The following is a 14,942-nucleotide window of genomic DNA, read 5'->3' as shown; positions in this document are numbered from 1 at the left end:
TGTTTTGACATGAGTAGAATGTGTCCTTTTATTTAAAATGCATCTCTGGGTTATTTGTGGGGCATAGGAATTGGTTCATTCCCCCCCCCCCCCCGCCAATATAGTCTGCCCCCCCACAAGGTCTGAGGGACAGTGGACCAGCCCCCTGCTGAAAGTTTGCTGTTAAACCACAGAGCCTAGGACTTGCCGATCAGAAGGTCGGTGGTTCGAATCCCCGCGATGGGGTGAGCTCCCGTTGCTCGGTCCCTGCTCCTGCCAACCTAGCAGTTCGAAAGCACGTCAAAGTGCAAGTAGATAAATAGGTACCGCTCCAGCGGGAAGGTAAACGACGTTTCCGTGTGCTGCTCTGGTTTGCCAGAAGCAGCTTAGTCATGCTGGCCACATGACCTGGAAGCTGTATGCCGGCTCCCTCGGCCAATAAAGCGAGATGAGCGCTGCAACCTGAAAGTCGGTCATGACTGGATCTAATGGTCAGGGGTCCCTTTACCTTTTTATATTTATTTAATTAATATCCCATCCTGCCTCCTGAAAGAACACAGGGTAGCAAACATTTCCACAACAAAATGATTATTTTATTTTTTAAAAAAGCTTTCCCAAGAGTTAAAACATTCCTAAACCATTTTCTCATCCAGTGATCTTAGGGTTGTCAGGTACAGTGCTCTTCAGTCATCAAATAACTGGGTAAACAGGAACGTTTTAAAATTGCTCATGAAAGTCAGTAACGATGGGGACAGATGCACCTCACATTTTAATGTGGTGCATCTTAAACCAAAACCACCCCTCTCCCAGACTTGATGTATTTATTTTATTTAAGACATTTATATACCGAAAAAATATTGGGCTAGATGATGAGCGACGTCTGCGTGTGGGATTTTTCAGGGGAAGGATGGAAGAGAGAGAAAACAAGCTTTTATGGACATGGGCAAAAGCTGGTTCCAGCAAATAAAACGAGATCTTACTGAACGTGCATGTTTACATAGAGCACCACCCAAACCACCCTCAAATCAGATTCAGATCCATATTTGTAAGATCCAGTCCACCGGGTAGATGAGAAGTGTGCTTTTGAACTCATTTCAGGAGCCTCCCATGCAAAAACTATGCAAGCTGCAGATCCCTATTTTCGTGCCACGGTGGCACTAGAAAACGCCGGAACTGTGATCTGATGTTGGCCTTGTAGGGGCATCTCGGTAGGATCCATTTTTAAAATATAAATTTGCTGCAGCCAGCTTTTAGCTTCTTCCCCATTTCATTAAAAAAAGAACACCAGCCTGCTAAAGAAACGCTCGCAAAAAGGTCAGCTTGCCTCGCCATTCCAAAGTTGATCTGTGCGCAGGGAAGGAAGGAAGGAAACCAACCCACCCTATTATGCTCCGCCAGGCTTACACTCGAGTAAACAGCCCCACGGGTCTCGCAAGCTGGTCCTGAATGTTGCAAGCCACGCGCCCCGGGCCCAGCCCGCGCGCGCCCCGCCGCTCTCCGCAGAAGGGGCGGAGCGAGTGCGCGCCTCGCCGGGGCCGGAGCCGGAAACGGGGAGGGACGCCCGGGCCGCGCATGGAGCCGCGCTCCGCCGCAGGTCGGTGCTTTTGATTTGTTCCGCGCAGCTCCGCGAGCCATTCGTTGCTACCAGCCGTCAAGGCGGGGAGTGGAGGTCCGCCTCCTCCGCCGGGAGCTGGGCGGGAGGGAGGCGCCGAGCGAGTCGAGGAGCGTCTCGCCCCGGGCGCAGAAGACCAATGCATGCTTGTTCCAAGCGGGAAGGAAATTCCTCTCGCGGAAAACTTTATCTGAGGACCCTGGGAGCGGGAGGGGACTCTGAAAGCGTCCTGCCCCGGAGCTCCGCTTGACGGTCGCAGGAGGGTTGCGCGCGCCAAGATGCGCAAGGACATGTTGCCTCTGGGCATGGGCAGAGGAGTCCTGCAAGCACAGTTCGGCACATAGAGGTCCGAGCAGGCGCGCGCCAGCCTCAAAAGTCCCGACTAAAATAAACGTGTGGGGCCGCAACATAGCTGTCAACGTTTCCCTCGCAAGAAAAGGGGAAAGTTGACAGCTATGGGCCGCAATTATATTACATGCTCACCTGGGAATAAGGAGCGTTGAACTCAAGTGAGGCTTAAGTTTGCGCTGTAAGGTTGTTGTGCGACTAAAAACAGTGGACTTTCCTGTAGTGCAGTACTTTGCAAAAAATTGATAAGGCTCCTGAGTGCCTGCTGAGTGGCTTCCAGTCTTGCGGATCTGAGATTCGGTTTATCAACTGGCCAAAATTTCACTCTCATTCCTAGTTGTCAGAAAATGATAACAATCCCAATTCATGCGGTTGGTGTTTTTAGCTATTCCTCTACAATGTGGTTTCGAAAACACCATGTATTTTTTGAGGAGGAGCACTTTGTTCTGTTTGAAGATGTTAGGTACACTTTTAAGAAAGCTTTTTGTAGCTTTTCTTCAACTGTTGGGTCGGCACCCACTAGTGGATTGCAGGCTGCTTCAAAATGCACTGCCACCAGGCAAATATAAGGCAAAAGGTTAACAGATGGGTCCCCAAATGCATGTTTGGGTTAAAAGTGGGTCCTGGTTCCGTAATAGTTGAAGATACCTTCCTTAGATGGAAGACACTCTACACATGCTCAGAGCTACTCAACTTGAGGTTCCAGAATGGTTTGAACAGAAAAGTTGGCAAACCTTTCTGGGATGACATATATATATTTATAAAATAGTGTCCTCGGTCGGTGTCCAGCTTAAATTCTCCCTCCCACAACTAACAATCTGTATAGGTAGAAACATTTTGGGGAATATCTGAGGAGGTGAACTAATCCTGTGGGAAAACAGGGGGAGGCTGGGACAGCAACAGAAAGTCTCTTCCCATGGCCTTTTCCCTTCCCATTGCATCTTTTCCCGAAAATGCCACAGGGCAGCAGTGTGGCGAAAGAACACCATCTACCCCCTCCTTGCTCCCGCAAGAGCTGTAGTAAACCAAGCAGCCATGGATTTCAAGAATAGCAAATGGAATTTGTCATGGTTGGACTGACTCCAATGGCATAGTTTCAAGGTGTATCATGTAGCAACTTTGGTGAAGTTAGCTGGGCCTGTAGGTGGTCAGTGCCTGGAAGAGAAACTACTCATAGGGATAACAGGTATCTTCCTTACGCCAAGCCAGGCCAGTGGTTCTTCTAGCTCAGTAGTGTCTACTCCAGATGTTGCTGCACTGCAGCTCTCATCATCCCTGGCCATCCCTGGTCTATTCTGACTGGCAGTGGCTTTCCAGGGTTTCCCTCCAGCCTTACCTGGAGATACTGGGGATTGAACCTGAGACCTTTTGCATTCAAGGCCGGTTTCTCTGCCACTGAGCTACAGCCCATCCCTTATGGGAACATACCCATACAGCTTTGTGTCCTTGCTGCAGGGGCGGGGGCGGGGAGGACGGTATAAAATGGGAATGAATCAGGGCCCTTTTCCAGCCAGAACTTGCTGGTACTGCAAGAGGGAGGTGTTCATGGTGAGTTCTGGCAACTTTCCCCTAGAAAAACAGCGCTGAGAATGATACATTTTTCTGCTTGTCCGTTTATTATTTTGTTCTACAGAACACTGACCTGAAAATCATTTTCAGTGCAGGATTCTATTCATGGTGAACAATGGCTGAAGTGCCTGCCTGCAATGCTGACCTTGCTCCTCTGCAAGCCCTGAGACACAAGCAAAGAACTCACTAACCCCACCCTCCCTGGTGCAAACAGCAGCAGAGATGCTAACAGGCTTTTCTCCTTTAGGGAAAGGACCATCATATGCTGGTAACACCATGTTCCCCTTTGAAATCATTCTCCATGCTTCAATGAGGCTTAAGAAGGCTTCTTTTCGCAGCGGGAGGGGCAGGTGGATGGGACTCTGTGGTTGCCTGGAAAGGCCTCTGAGGGCAACATGCACAGCTGTGAGTGCCACACTGGCAACTCATGTTCTATGTGCATTTGGTCCTGAACTCGACTGAACTGTTCTTCTATAATAATGCAGTCACTATTGCTCATGATTGACAGTTCGGATGAATATTATCTTCCACATAGAACTGCTGTTCTGCCCTATCCTGGAGACTCCTCTGGATCTAGTTAAAAAAAATCATAAAATTATCTTCTTGTTTTGCAGGCGCTATCTACCAGGATGTTGTCGACCTAGGTTTCAGGAACTCTGAAAAATGCCGTTACAATTAGGACTGCTGCTGGTATGGGAGCTGTCTCTTTACCTGTTCGTTTCCTTCGGCTTTCATTTTTATTCCTTTTATGAAGTCTTCCAAGCCTCTCGAGGTAAAGCTCTATTTCAGGCTCATTCTCGTTAGGTACTTATTATTATTATTTTTTGCTTTTGTAATTCACAATGTATTGACTTAAATAGTATGTCTTAATGGAGTACTTTGTAACAGCTCCCAGCAGGGCACCCTACAAAGGCTTTTTGCCCGGAGCTTGCGGGTACCCTTCCTTTGTGTGAGCCAAGAGCGGCAGCAAAGCCAGGCTGAAGGTACACAAGCTGTGCATCTCCTTTTAATGAAAGTGTAATTCAAGGTTTGTACTTCAGCTAGTCAGGGACCACTAGAAGCAGTCAGTTGACATTTACTTTGTAAAAGAAAAAGGCGACGTAAATCTGAAGGTTAGCCTACTAATGTGTTTTCAAATGGGTAACAATGGAAATTTGTTTTCATTTTCCTAACAAGAGTATTTTTCTTGCGTGATGGAGAGCTCTGGATGTTTGTGACTTAAATTCATTTGCTTAACTCTTGAGAAGTGGCACTAACATTTTGTACGAAACTGTTTACTTGGATCATAATATGCCACTGTGTATAGTTTCTGGTCTGGTTAAGTCCTTTTTTATTGCCTGTCACATACTTTACCACTTGGTTGATTTGTACTGTCGTACCTTGGTTCTCTAGGGACGCGGGTGGCGCTATGGGTAAAAGCCTCAGCGCCTAGGGCTTGCCGATCGAAAGGTCGGCGGTTCGAATCCCTGCGGCGGGGTGCGCTATCGTTGCTCGGTCCCAGCGCCTGCCAACCTAGCAGTTCGAAAGCACCCTAGGGTGCAAGTAGATAAATAGGGACCGCTTTCTAGCGGGAAGGTAAACGGCGTTTCCGTGTGCAGCTCTGGCGCGCCAGAGCAGCGATGTCACGCTGGCCACGTGACCCGGAAGTGTCTTCGGACAGCGCTGGCCCCTGGCCTCTTGAGTGAGATGGGCACACAACCCCAGAGTCTGGCAAGACTGGCCCGTACGGGCAGGGGTACCTTTACCTTTATCTTTACCTTACCTTGGTTCTCTAACGCCTTCATACTTGTACATTTCGGCTCTGAACGCCCTAAACCCAGAAGTAAGTGTTCTGGTTTGCGAACGTTTTTCAGAAGCCGAATGTCAGACATGGCTTCCACTTGACTGCAGGAACCTCCTGCAGCCAATCAGAAGCCACGCCTTGGTTTTTGAATGGTTTTTGAATGGATTAAGTTTGAGAACCAAGGTACCACTGTATTTTCACAAGGGCTCAGGTAAAGCAGACGGGCATATTGAGCACCTTTTGGCCAAGGTAGCTTACCTGCAGAAGCTAAGGGTTTCATAGAGCTCTGTGTATTGAGGGATTTGGGGAGGCACCCTACTCTCAGGATGATAACGCCTTTAATGGAAAGTGAAGGTCTTGAGGAAGGAGGGAGCCATCCAAGGAAGAAGTAAAAGATGAAGGCCATTCCTTAGGGGCCACATTAATATCAGCTTGTGCATCTGAGGTTGGGCGTATCCTAGCTGTAAAGCGATTGGATTATTAGAAACTCAGAGTGATGAGTTTCTGATGGGCGTGTAGCCATTTCCATTTTCAGAGGAAATTGTCTGTTCCTGCTACTTCAGCAAGAATATTTAACAGCATATGACACTAGTAGACTGACCCAGTCCTTGTTGATCATTTCTGTTTTTGTCAATTTCCAGTTTGATGTCTGGTTTCCCATTAATTTTGCAGCCCTTGCTTCAGCACAGTTATCCATAGTTATACTCATTGTGTGCCAGTGAATTCTACTGGTAAATTGCACACCCTGTGAAAAGGTTGGTCTTGTGTACTCTGCGTGCCTCAGTTGCACGGTGTATGTGCTTTATCTATGTTAATGTTTACACCTTGAGCATAGAACCCACATTGCTAATATCTGTTGAATCTTAGGTTTCTATAAAGATATTTTAAGAATAGTCTTCAAAGCAGACTTAGTGCTTTGGGGTGCGATTGAACATAATTCAGCACAATAATTTTGAGAGCTGACATTGCACAGGCATAACAATAGCTGTTGGGCTGGCAGCTGCAGAACAAGAGTGTTGCTTGGTGCAATAACAGCAGTTGCGCTCGGTGTTGCTCGGCACCTTTCCCAAGGGCAACACAGCTTTTGAATTTGGCTATTGCATTATGTTAAGAACAAGGCTCCCCGCTTGCAGAACGGCTGTGGACTGCTGCAATTGGATATCACCTTTGAAATTAATGCAACCAACAAGTCCTTTCTTCTCTTCGTGCTTCTGGCATAAGTACATCAATTTTTCCTGATTCTCTCATAGTGTTAAAATGCATACCTGTTGAAAGTCACAGTTGTTGGAGAATGCTTTGATAGCACTTTTTATTGGAGGTGTGGACCTTTTCTCCCTCTCAATGGGATATGTTGCTTAAGAACAGAAGAAAGGATGCTTTGCTGTCTCAATTTATCAGTTGGGCGTGGAGTTCCTACCCATCAGTATGTACTTAGGGGGAAGACACAGGTGTTTGTCTTGTGGTGTTTCTGTTCCTGTTGAACATGTCTTGCTGCTGTGTCCATGGTTCTAAAGTGTGTCACAGGCCTTTTCGCGTGTTGTCCGTTCTAGCAGCTGTCAACATGCAATAGTGGCCACACCCTGGGAAACAGCTTCACCTGACCGGCTACACCAGGTGAGGGGAGCCGATGGGCCTCAAGCCCTTAGTGAGTTAGGGACTTCCCCTGCATCAGAAGACAGGCTCTGGCGGATTGAGCGGATGAGACCCATAGTGGGTCCAATGGTCAAGAATGCAGTTTCTGCATGTGCTATGGAGGGATGTGAGGGGCAGACAGGGCGTGTCAATTTAGGAAGGAGAAGGAAAACTCTGATCCTAAACCTCCACTGTCTTGTGGGACATCTTCGGGAGAAGAAAAGTCTAAGGAGTAAAACCCTACACAAATTGGGAGTAGAGTCCCTAAGACAGTTGGATGGCGCCTCCTTCTGGCAACTCCTGCAGCCAAGCTGGTGCCAAACGTATCGCTCTGCTTTCCTTTGGACCACTTCAGTGAGGCTGACGGAGGGTGGTGGTCTTCTCTGGGCAGCCCAATCACACTGCCTAGACTTGCATCCTGGGGAGGTCACTTTGGTGCTGCTAATGCCGTAGTTTGACTTCTTGAGACAGATGGATGCCAACAAAGAGCTCTGTTGGGTGACTGCTCTCTTTTTAAAGGCAGTTTCCATTATTGGGAACAAGTCACTAACAACATAATTCTTTTATTTCCAATGAGGCTAGCAGTGCATAGCTGCTGCTGTTCCATAAACACATATACTGTACCTATGTTCCTATCGGTTTCATTGGGTTGGCTAACACTCTTCTCTTGTCCAGATATCCTCTTTGTGTGGTGCAGGAGACCTCTCCCCTTGCACATGAGATATGAGCATTCCGCGTGTGAATCATTCATGTATATGCTCAATATATTAAATGTTCCTCTTCCTTGTTGAGCTTTCTGAATCTGGCAATTTGATGGCTTAATTCAGATGTGCCTTCTATAGTTTAATGTATATATAAAAAGAATACACAACCTTTGTTTGTGGCGAAACATTTTTACTTTTGTCTCAAAGTAAATTGCCATGCTTATTTGTCTCCCACTAGGGGGAGATAGCAAAACAGTCTTTGCAAATGTTGGAAATGCAATCCCTAGCTTGCATGTTGTGATTAGGGCAAGCAGACATAGATTCTTCAACTTTTGCACTCATTTTTTTCCATGCTGCATTCTGTCTTTATATACTGAAAATGACTATAAAAATAAAGCAAGGTTTGCTTAAGGTACATGCTTATATAAAAAACATTCATTGTGTCCAGGTTTCTACCCGACACATGTGGAGAGAGATTCTTACTTGGAAGTAAAGTATGTAATGGTACAGACTCAGCAGCAGATACAGGGCTCACAAGTCTTGGTTCATGAGCAGGGTAAGATCGGAACTGGATAGAAGTAAGGAAGATGTCCCAACAGGCTTCCCTGCCGCACCCGCCAAGCTTTTACAGAAAAGGTGTGGCATGTTCACTCATCATACTTGCTCACCTTGCAGGAATGATGGGATTGCAAATGTGTGCTCTGTCTGGCCACGTCGGTCTGCTGCTTCCATCTGCAAAGGTGGCACCTGGCTCTAGGTGGCAAGACTGCACCCTCAGGCTCTTGTTTGGGTACTGCCACATCCTCCCTTGGCTGATCCAAGTCCTCCCCAGCCTCCAGTGCTATGGCAGCATTTTGTCACTTTGGTCCCAGAGATTGGAGGATGCTGACTGGGCATTTGCAGGAAGGATAGACCAGGTAGAGAGGGTTGAAGAGTGTGTCTGCTGTAGGGCAGTCTTGAGCAGCAGACTTGATAACTGTACTTAACAGGCAGGTTTAGAATCAGCAAATAGCCATATTTAAGTGGATGAGCATGCAGTAGAATCTGCCAGAGTAAAGCAGGAAGAAAATGTTATGCAGGGGATGCAAAATAGGACGGGACAAAGCACACACCGTTCATGAAGGACAGTGTGAGCAGACATTTGGTGGTTATCCTGATCAAAAGACTGAGTGAGAACAGGAGATTCTGAGGAGGGGGATAGTTGGGTTCTTCTTGTTTTTATTGTGTATTTTACGTTCTTATATTGTGATTTTATCTTGTGAGACCTGTGGGTATAGGGTGGTAAACGCATGTTGCTGCTGTTGTTGTTATTAATATTCACTTTGAAACTCAGAAGGAGTTGGGAGAAGAATGGCTAATCCGCCTGATATTTCCCTGATGTTTCTTTCTTTTGCCCGCCTTAAATGTCCCATAGGCTGAGGATGGACCTGGGAACTCCAAATGACACTGATTGTGAGTTTGTTCCCCGCCCCTCGCCTTCTGCCCACAAATAGTCGATACAGCTATCTATGTCTGTAGTACAGTTCAATCATGGCACCATCTTTGTCAGTAGGCATCTGTGCACGCTTATTTCTGCCACTAATCTGCAAGCTGTTCTGACCCTAGCAGTTGATAGCATAATGTTGGAGAAGTGATGCTTTGAAAGTGAATTATGGGCATGTTCACATTAGCGCTAGGGCTGATGGGAGTTGTAGTTGAGCAATATCTGGAGCGCCAAAGGTTCCTCACTCCTCTTTTACACCTTTGATTTCTGCCTGCGCTGCCCTATCTGTGCCTTGCAGAAGCACCTTTTAATCATGCTTTGGAGGCAGCCAGGGATAAAGCCTCACATGCCATGCCATTAAATAATCTCCAAAGTAACTCATTAAAGTTCTGCCTCTATTGAATAAAATACTTCTTAGTCTACATTTTTTGGATTGCTTTCTGCAAGGTCAGTGGTGCCGGATTAAGAGGGTCTGCAGGTTAACCAGGGGGAAAAGGAAAAAGAAGCAGCAAAAATCCCTCAGAGAAGATGACGCTTTCCCTTGAGATTTATCTTGGGTGTCACAAAGTGAGAGCAAAAACTCATTCTGTTGAGAGATGAATTTCTTCAGGTAGAAATTAAGAATCCCCCTCAGAAAAGCAAAGGTGATAAATCAAGCGTTTGGCTCCTCACTCGAAGGGCTTTTTTCTTCCCCCTTCAGCTAAGCAAAGTTAACTGTTTGAACCTCTGAGGCCGTCTCTCTTCCGTGTGACTCCAAAATAGGACTTGACAGGCTTTTGTTGGGGATAAATTGTGGGCAAGAGTGCATTTGATATTCAGTGGATTATACATGTTGAAAATTTTGCTCTGAGTGGCCAATAGCTGTGCAAGGGCAATACCAACGTGTACACACACACACGCCTTAAGGCTGTTGTTAATTGTTAGCAGATCTGGCTTTTAACAGATTAATTAATTGACTGATTAAATTCAGGTTAAATCTGCATTTATTTGAAACACCAGCAAGCTGTGAAGGAAGCCCAGGAAATGGATGTGGATCTGTAACAGAAGTTGCTGCGTATGCAAGGGAGAGAGGAAATTAATTGGAAAGCCTGTGGGTGGACAAGTTGGAAGGGAATTCTGCTTTTGATAACCTTACAGACTGAACTCTCAACTATTGCTTCACTGCTACCTACCACTCGTATTTATTATTGATGCTCCTTTTGCCTATATTTGTCACTTTTTCTGTGAATAAGCTATCTGATCAATTCAGTAGGTCACTGTTACACATTCTGTGAAATTAAAGACATTGACTATCTAGCACAGCGCCCACATGCTTTTTTGACTGTTGCTTGTATGCTGTGGGCCATCCTGAACAATGGTTTTACAGTAGAAGGATGGAATATGAATGCTGCTGAATATTACAAAAATCTAATTATTCTGGCTTTTATGTGTAAATTTAAGTAATAATGCAATAAACCAAAATAGACATGCATCATTAGAAAGGAACCACTTACTTCAATGCTTTTAAACATGTGTTTTCTGTGATGCTATGCAGTAGAACTAAAATAGCATTTATTTATTTTTTAAAGATATGCAATGAATTTAAAGCCCTGATCAAACTGATTGTTACTCCTTTCTGAGTCTAATGGTCACACAGTGAGTCGCCACTTCTGGTGAAAGATCTTGGTTTCATTTTGCACCTTTTCACTATTTAGTAAGGGGAAATGCCTATAGAATGAAGGCTTGGCATCATTGGCCTGTTAGCATTTTGACTCCTTGTCTCTTTTAAATAGCACTAACTATTTCAGCAAGTGGAAGTCGTCAGGCTGTTGCAGGGATATGAAATGTTGTGCCCATCCTCACCTTTAGGAAAGTCAACAGAAGGCTTTTCTACACCACACCTTGCTTTAAAATTTGGTAGGGCTGTGGGTGACTAAGATGGAGTTGCTGGTGATGACTGAATCTGACAGCTGGCCACCTCTGACATAGAAACAGAATCTGTAATAACTCCATTTTCAGCCTAAACATGTTGCCATGCTCCTGGAATCCAGCGATGACACAGAGGCTGAAGTACCAGGGTGGCTGTCTGAGGAGCAGGCCATTGGGCCTGAAGACCCCCTGAGACTAGATCAAAGGCTCCATCCTTTGAGCACAGGTGCCTTGCATGAATGCCTGGAACGTGCTAGATTCTGCTCTGAAAGGCTACTCCTTTAAGGCTCCACAATTCTCAGCAAAGGGGTGGAGCTGGAGTAGACAGTTTCAAGGAGCACTTGACTCAGTTGGGAAGATGCATTCATTGAAATAAGTCCTATGTTTCGTAGACTCTGTCCAGGGTCCTGAAAGACCTGCTCTTAACTTCTCACCTTCAGGCATTTAAGCCCTGATGAAACCCAGTCCATTTCTTTCATTCTATTCCAAAACAGCTTGATGGATTTTTGTCCTCCTAAGTCAGCCATGGCTTTGTTTGGGGTTTTCTTTTGCTAGGAAAGGATACATGCTTACTTGGAAATAAGCCCTACTAGGCTTAATGGGATTTCATGTTTAATAATTTGGATTAGGTTGCAGTTGTTGTGTAACAGAAACTGATGTACATGTTGAGCTGTTTATAAGAAACAACCAACTTCTGTTACTTCCTGATAATAACTTCTTATTTAATGATCTGTTATTCCTGGCAGAGTATGAAGAGGAACTTGATAGAGAATTTGAGCTGGAAACTGATTCACTGTTTGGAGGATTTAGAAAGGTAAGGTCAATGAATATTGCTGAGATATTACTTTTAATTTGAATAAGCATGGGAATAAGCAGTTTGAATTGCCTTTCAGTGAACTGTAATTGGCTTTGATGACTGGTGTGTTAAATTGCGCTCTGGATGAAGAAGGAACAGTTTGGCACAAATTGTGATGGAGCCCCAATGCTATCCTGTGCCATATGGCTTGTCAGGTTGGCATGGTTAGGCTTGCCAATTAATATGGCCTGTGTTGCTTGGCGGAGAAATTGAACTAAGTGCTGCATTAAACTTTGCAGATCTGATCTGTGCAGCTGTGTAGCCTTTAGTGTGCAAACAAATTCAGATTTGCTTGCACACTCGTCTTTCGGGAGTCAATGTCGCAAGCACCTGTTACTACTGTCATCATATGAGCTAAATAAAACTATTAGGAAAAGCAACAACAAGATTTCCTCTCCCCTTTTTCATGTTTAGTGGAACAAACACTAAAAACTCAACAGTTAAAAACCACACAGCATTATTCAGTATATACAACCACTATTAATATTAGGCAGGCATCTTTGTTTTCCTGTTTTTGATGCCTGCTATAACAAGAAATCTTATTGTTTAGGTCAGTCTACCCAAAGCTTTTGGCATGATGGTGAAGATATTGTTGACAATTCGCCTTAACTAGTTATGCCACCTATGTTTAGTCTGAAGCAAAAATGTGAAACAAATTTGGGTAGCTTTTTTCTAGAGCTGAAACATCTGCAGAATTTTAAGAGGAGACAAAAGAGAATTAGTCTGCAGTTTTACGCAGACTTGCCATTGAATTCAGTGAAGCGTTCTTCTGAGTAAATATGCATAAGATTGGATTGCTGCGTTGTCTGTATTTTATAATGAAAATCCGTGGGGCTGGGGTTTGGTTATCTCTAGATTTCTACCTCTGGTGAAATTTGAAGCAAATCTCGAAATTCCTCCTCAAACAAAGCAGTGTTTCACAAAGGGTCTGACCCATCTCCAGCCTTAATGCAGGCTTTGCCAACTTGGTGCCCTCCAGATTTTGTTGGACTACAACTACCAGAATCCCTGACCATTGGCCTTGCTAGCTGGAGCCGATGGGAGTTGTAGTCCAAAACACCTGAAGGGCACCAGGTTGCGGAAGGCTGCTGCAATGTATCGCTGCTGTTGACTGTTTTCCTTCTCAGCTTCTGCAGGAATAGCAATAAGGGATGGGACTGGCCTGATTACGTATTTTGGAAGCCTATTCTAATGAGATATCCATCTATCCTGGGTCTGTTACACCTGGAAATGTAAAGAGCTGTGACAGTATGCTCAGATACTCTGAGAGGGAATGCTTTAACTAGTTGGCTTCTTTTACTTGCCTCTTATATGCCATGTCTGTTCATAAATACCGTATTTTTCGCTCTATAAGACACACTTCCCCCCTCCTAAAAAGTAAGGGGAAATGTGTGTGCGTCTTATGGAGCGAATGCAGGCTGCACAGCTTTCGCTGAAGCCAGGAGAGCATCCCTCTTGCTCTCCTGGCTTCGCTTCGCTGGAGAGCCGCTGCACAGCTTTCCCTCTCTGTGCAGCGCCCCTTCAGCGAAGCGGGAGGAGAAACGGAGCCCCTTCCATTTCTCCTCCTGCTTTGCTGGAGAGGCGCTGTGCAGAGAGCGAGAGAACAATTTTTTTATTGTTCTCCTATAAAACTAGGTGCGTCTTATGGTCGGGTGCATCTTATAGAGCGAAAAATACGGTAATCACAGGAACTGGTGGCATTTCACTTAGGCCAAAGGTTTGAAAACATCGCCTTTATATTATGGCCCATCTAGGTCAGTATTGCCTACTCTAACTGGCAGCATATCACCAGGGTTTCAGACAGGAAGCTCGGCTTGGAGATGCCAGGGATTGAATCTCTGTGTGTTTCTTCTCTACCACTGAGCCACGGTCCCTCCCCATACCGCTTCCTTTAAATCAATATGGGAGCTTCGTTCCGCATCCCTGCGGATTACTGGGAAGTACAGAGGGAGGGGTAAGGCTAGTGAGCCAGACATAGCAGCAGAACTAATCCGGTGCTTCCACTGCACTGACTTTGGCGCTGCCTGGCCTCCCCATCTTACTCCCAGTATGAAAAAGTGACACAGGCAGCAGGAGGTCACGTGAGCCCCACCAATCTCCCCACCAACTGGGTGGCCTCCCTGACCACCTGGTACCCCTTCCCCTTTCAGACCGGCCTTCTATTCCTCCCATCATTTTTTTTTGGACCATTCTCTCTCTCTGCCCCATCTGACCCCCCAGTCTCTTTTCCTAGGCCTCCTTGCTTCCCATGCCTTGCTGCTGACTCAGCCCCCGCTTGCTCTTTTCCTAGACTTGGTCTGTTCCTCATGCTTCGGCAACAGTGCCTGCCCTGCCTAGCTTCTGAGGAGCTCAGCAGTTGGCGATAGAGATTCTTAAGGATTAGAGTAGCTCAGCAAATTGCAAGCAGTGAACCTTAGCAGCAGAGCAGCTAAGCCTACGACCAGTGCTTTGGCGGGGGGGGGGTATGCAGTGGGACGCAGGTGGTGCTGTGGGTTAAGCCACAGAGCCTAGGGCTTGCCGATCAGAAGATTGATGGTTCGAATCCCCGCGATGGGGTGATCTCCCGTTGCTCGGTCCCTGCTCCTTCCAACCTAGCAGTTCAAAAGCACGAAGTGCAAGTAGATAAATAGGTACTGCTCCAGCGGGAAGGTAAACGGCGTTTCCGTGCGCTGCTCTGGTTCGCCAGAAGCGGCTTAGTCATGCTGGCCACATGACCCAGAAGCTGTACGCCGGCTCCCTCGGCCAGTAAAGCGAGATGAGCACCACAACCCCAGAGTGGTCCACGACTGGACCTAATGGTCAGGGGTCCCTTTACCTTTACCTATGCAGGGGTACGCATACCCCTAAACATTTTGTGAATCTGAGTTTGGCCTCATTGAGGAGCAGTATTTCAATATGAGTAGGAAAGTGAGAGTACCCCTAAACATTTTTTTTAAAGAAAAAAAGCACTGCCTGTGACCTTTGTGACTACCTAGTCTTCCCACCCTCATGACGGGCAGCTTAGCCAGTGACTCCTGAAGGCATGATTGCTACTGTGACACCCAAATCCCTTAGCATATTACTGGGTT

General features: G+C 46.0%; 1 protein-coding gene across 1 annotated transcript in view; it reads left to right on the top strand.

Moving 5' to 3' along the window:
* Positions 1-608: 608 nt before the first annotated feature.
* Positions 609-14,942, top strand: part of HHAT (hedgehog acyltransferase) — a 172,848-nt gene continuing 158,514 nt past the window's right edge. Inside the window, 2 exon segments of the mRNA XM_081854801.1 lie at positions 609-1,573; positions 11,765-11,832. Coding sequence (XP_081710927.1) covers positions 1,426-1,573; positions 11,765-11,832 — 216 coding nt within the window. The 5' untranslated portion in view covers positions 609-1,425.

The sequence above is a fragment of the Podarcis erhardii genome (assembly GCF_964252035.2).
Source record: "Podarcis erhardii genome assembly, chromosome: 3".
NCBI classification, from domain to species: domain Eukaryota; kingdom Metazoa; phylum Chordata; class Lepidosauria; order Squamata; family Lacertidae; genus Podarcis; species Podarcis erhardii.
Note: the sequence above shows the minus strand (reverse complement) of the source record. Positions and strands in the feature narration are given on the sequence as shown.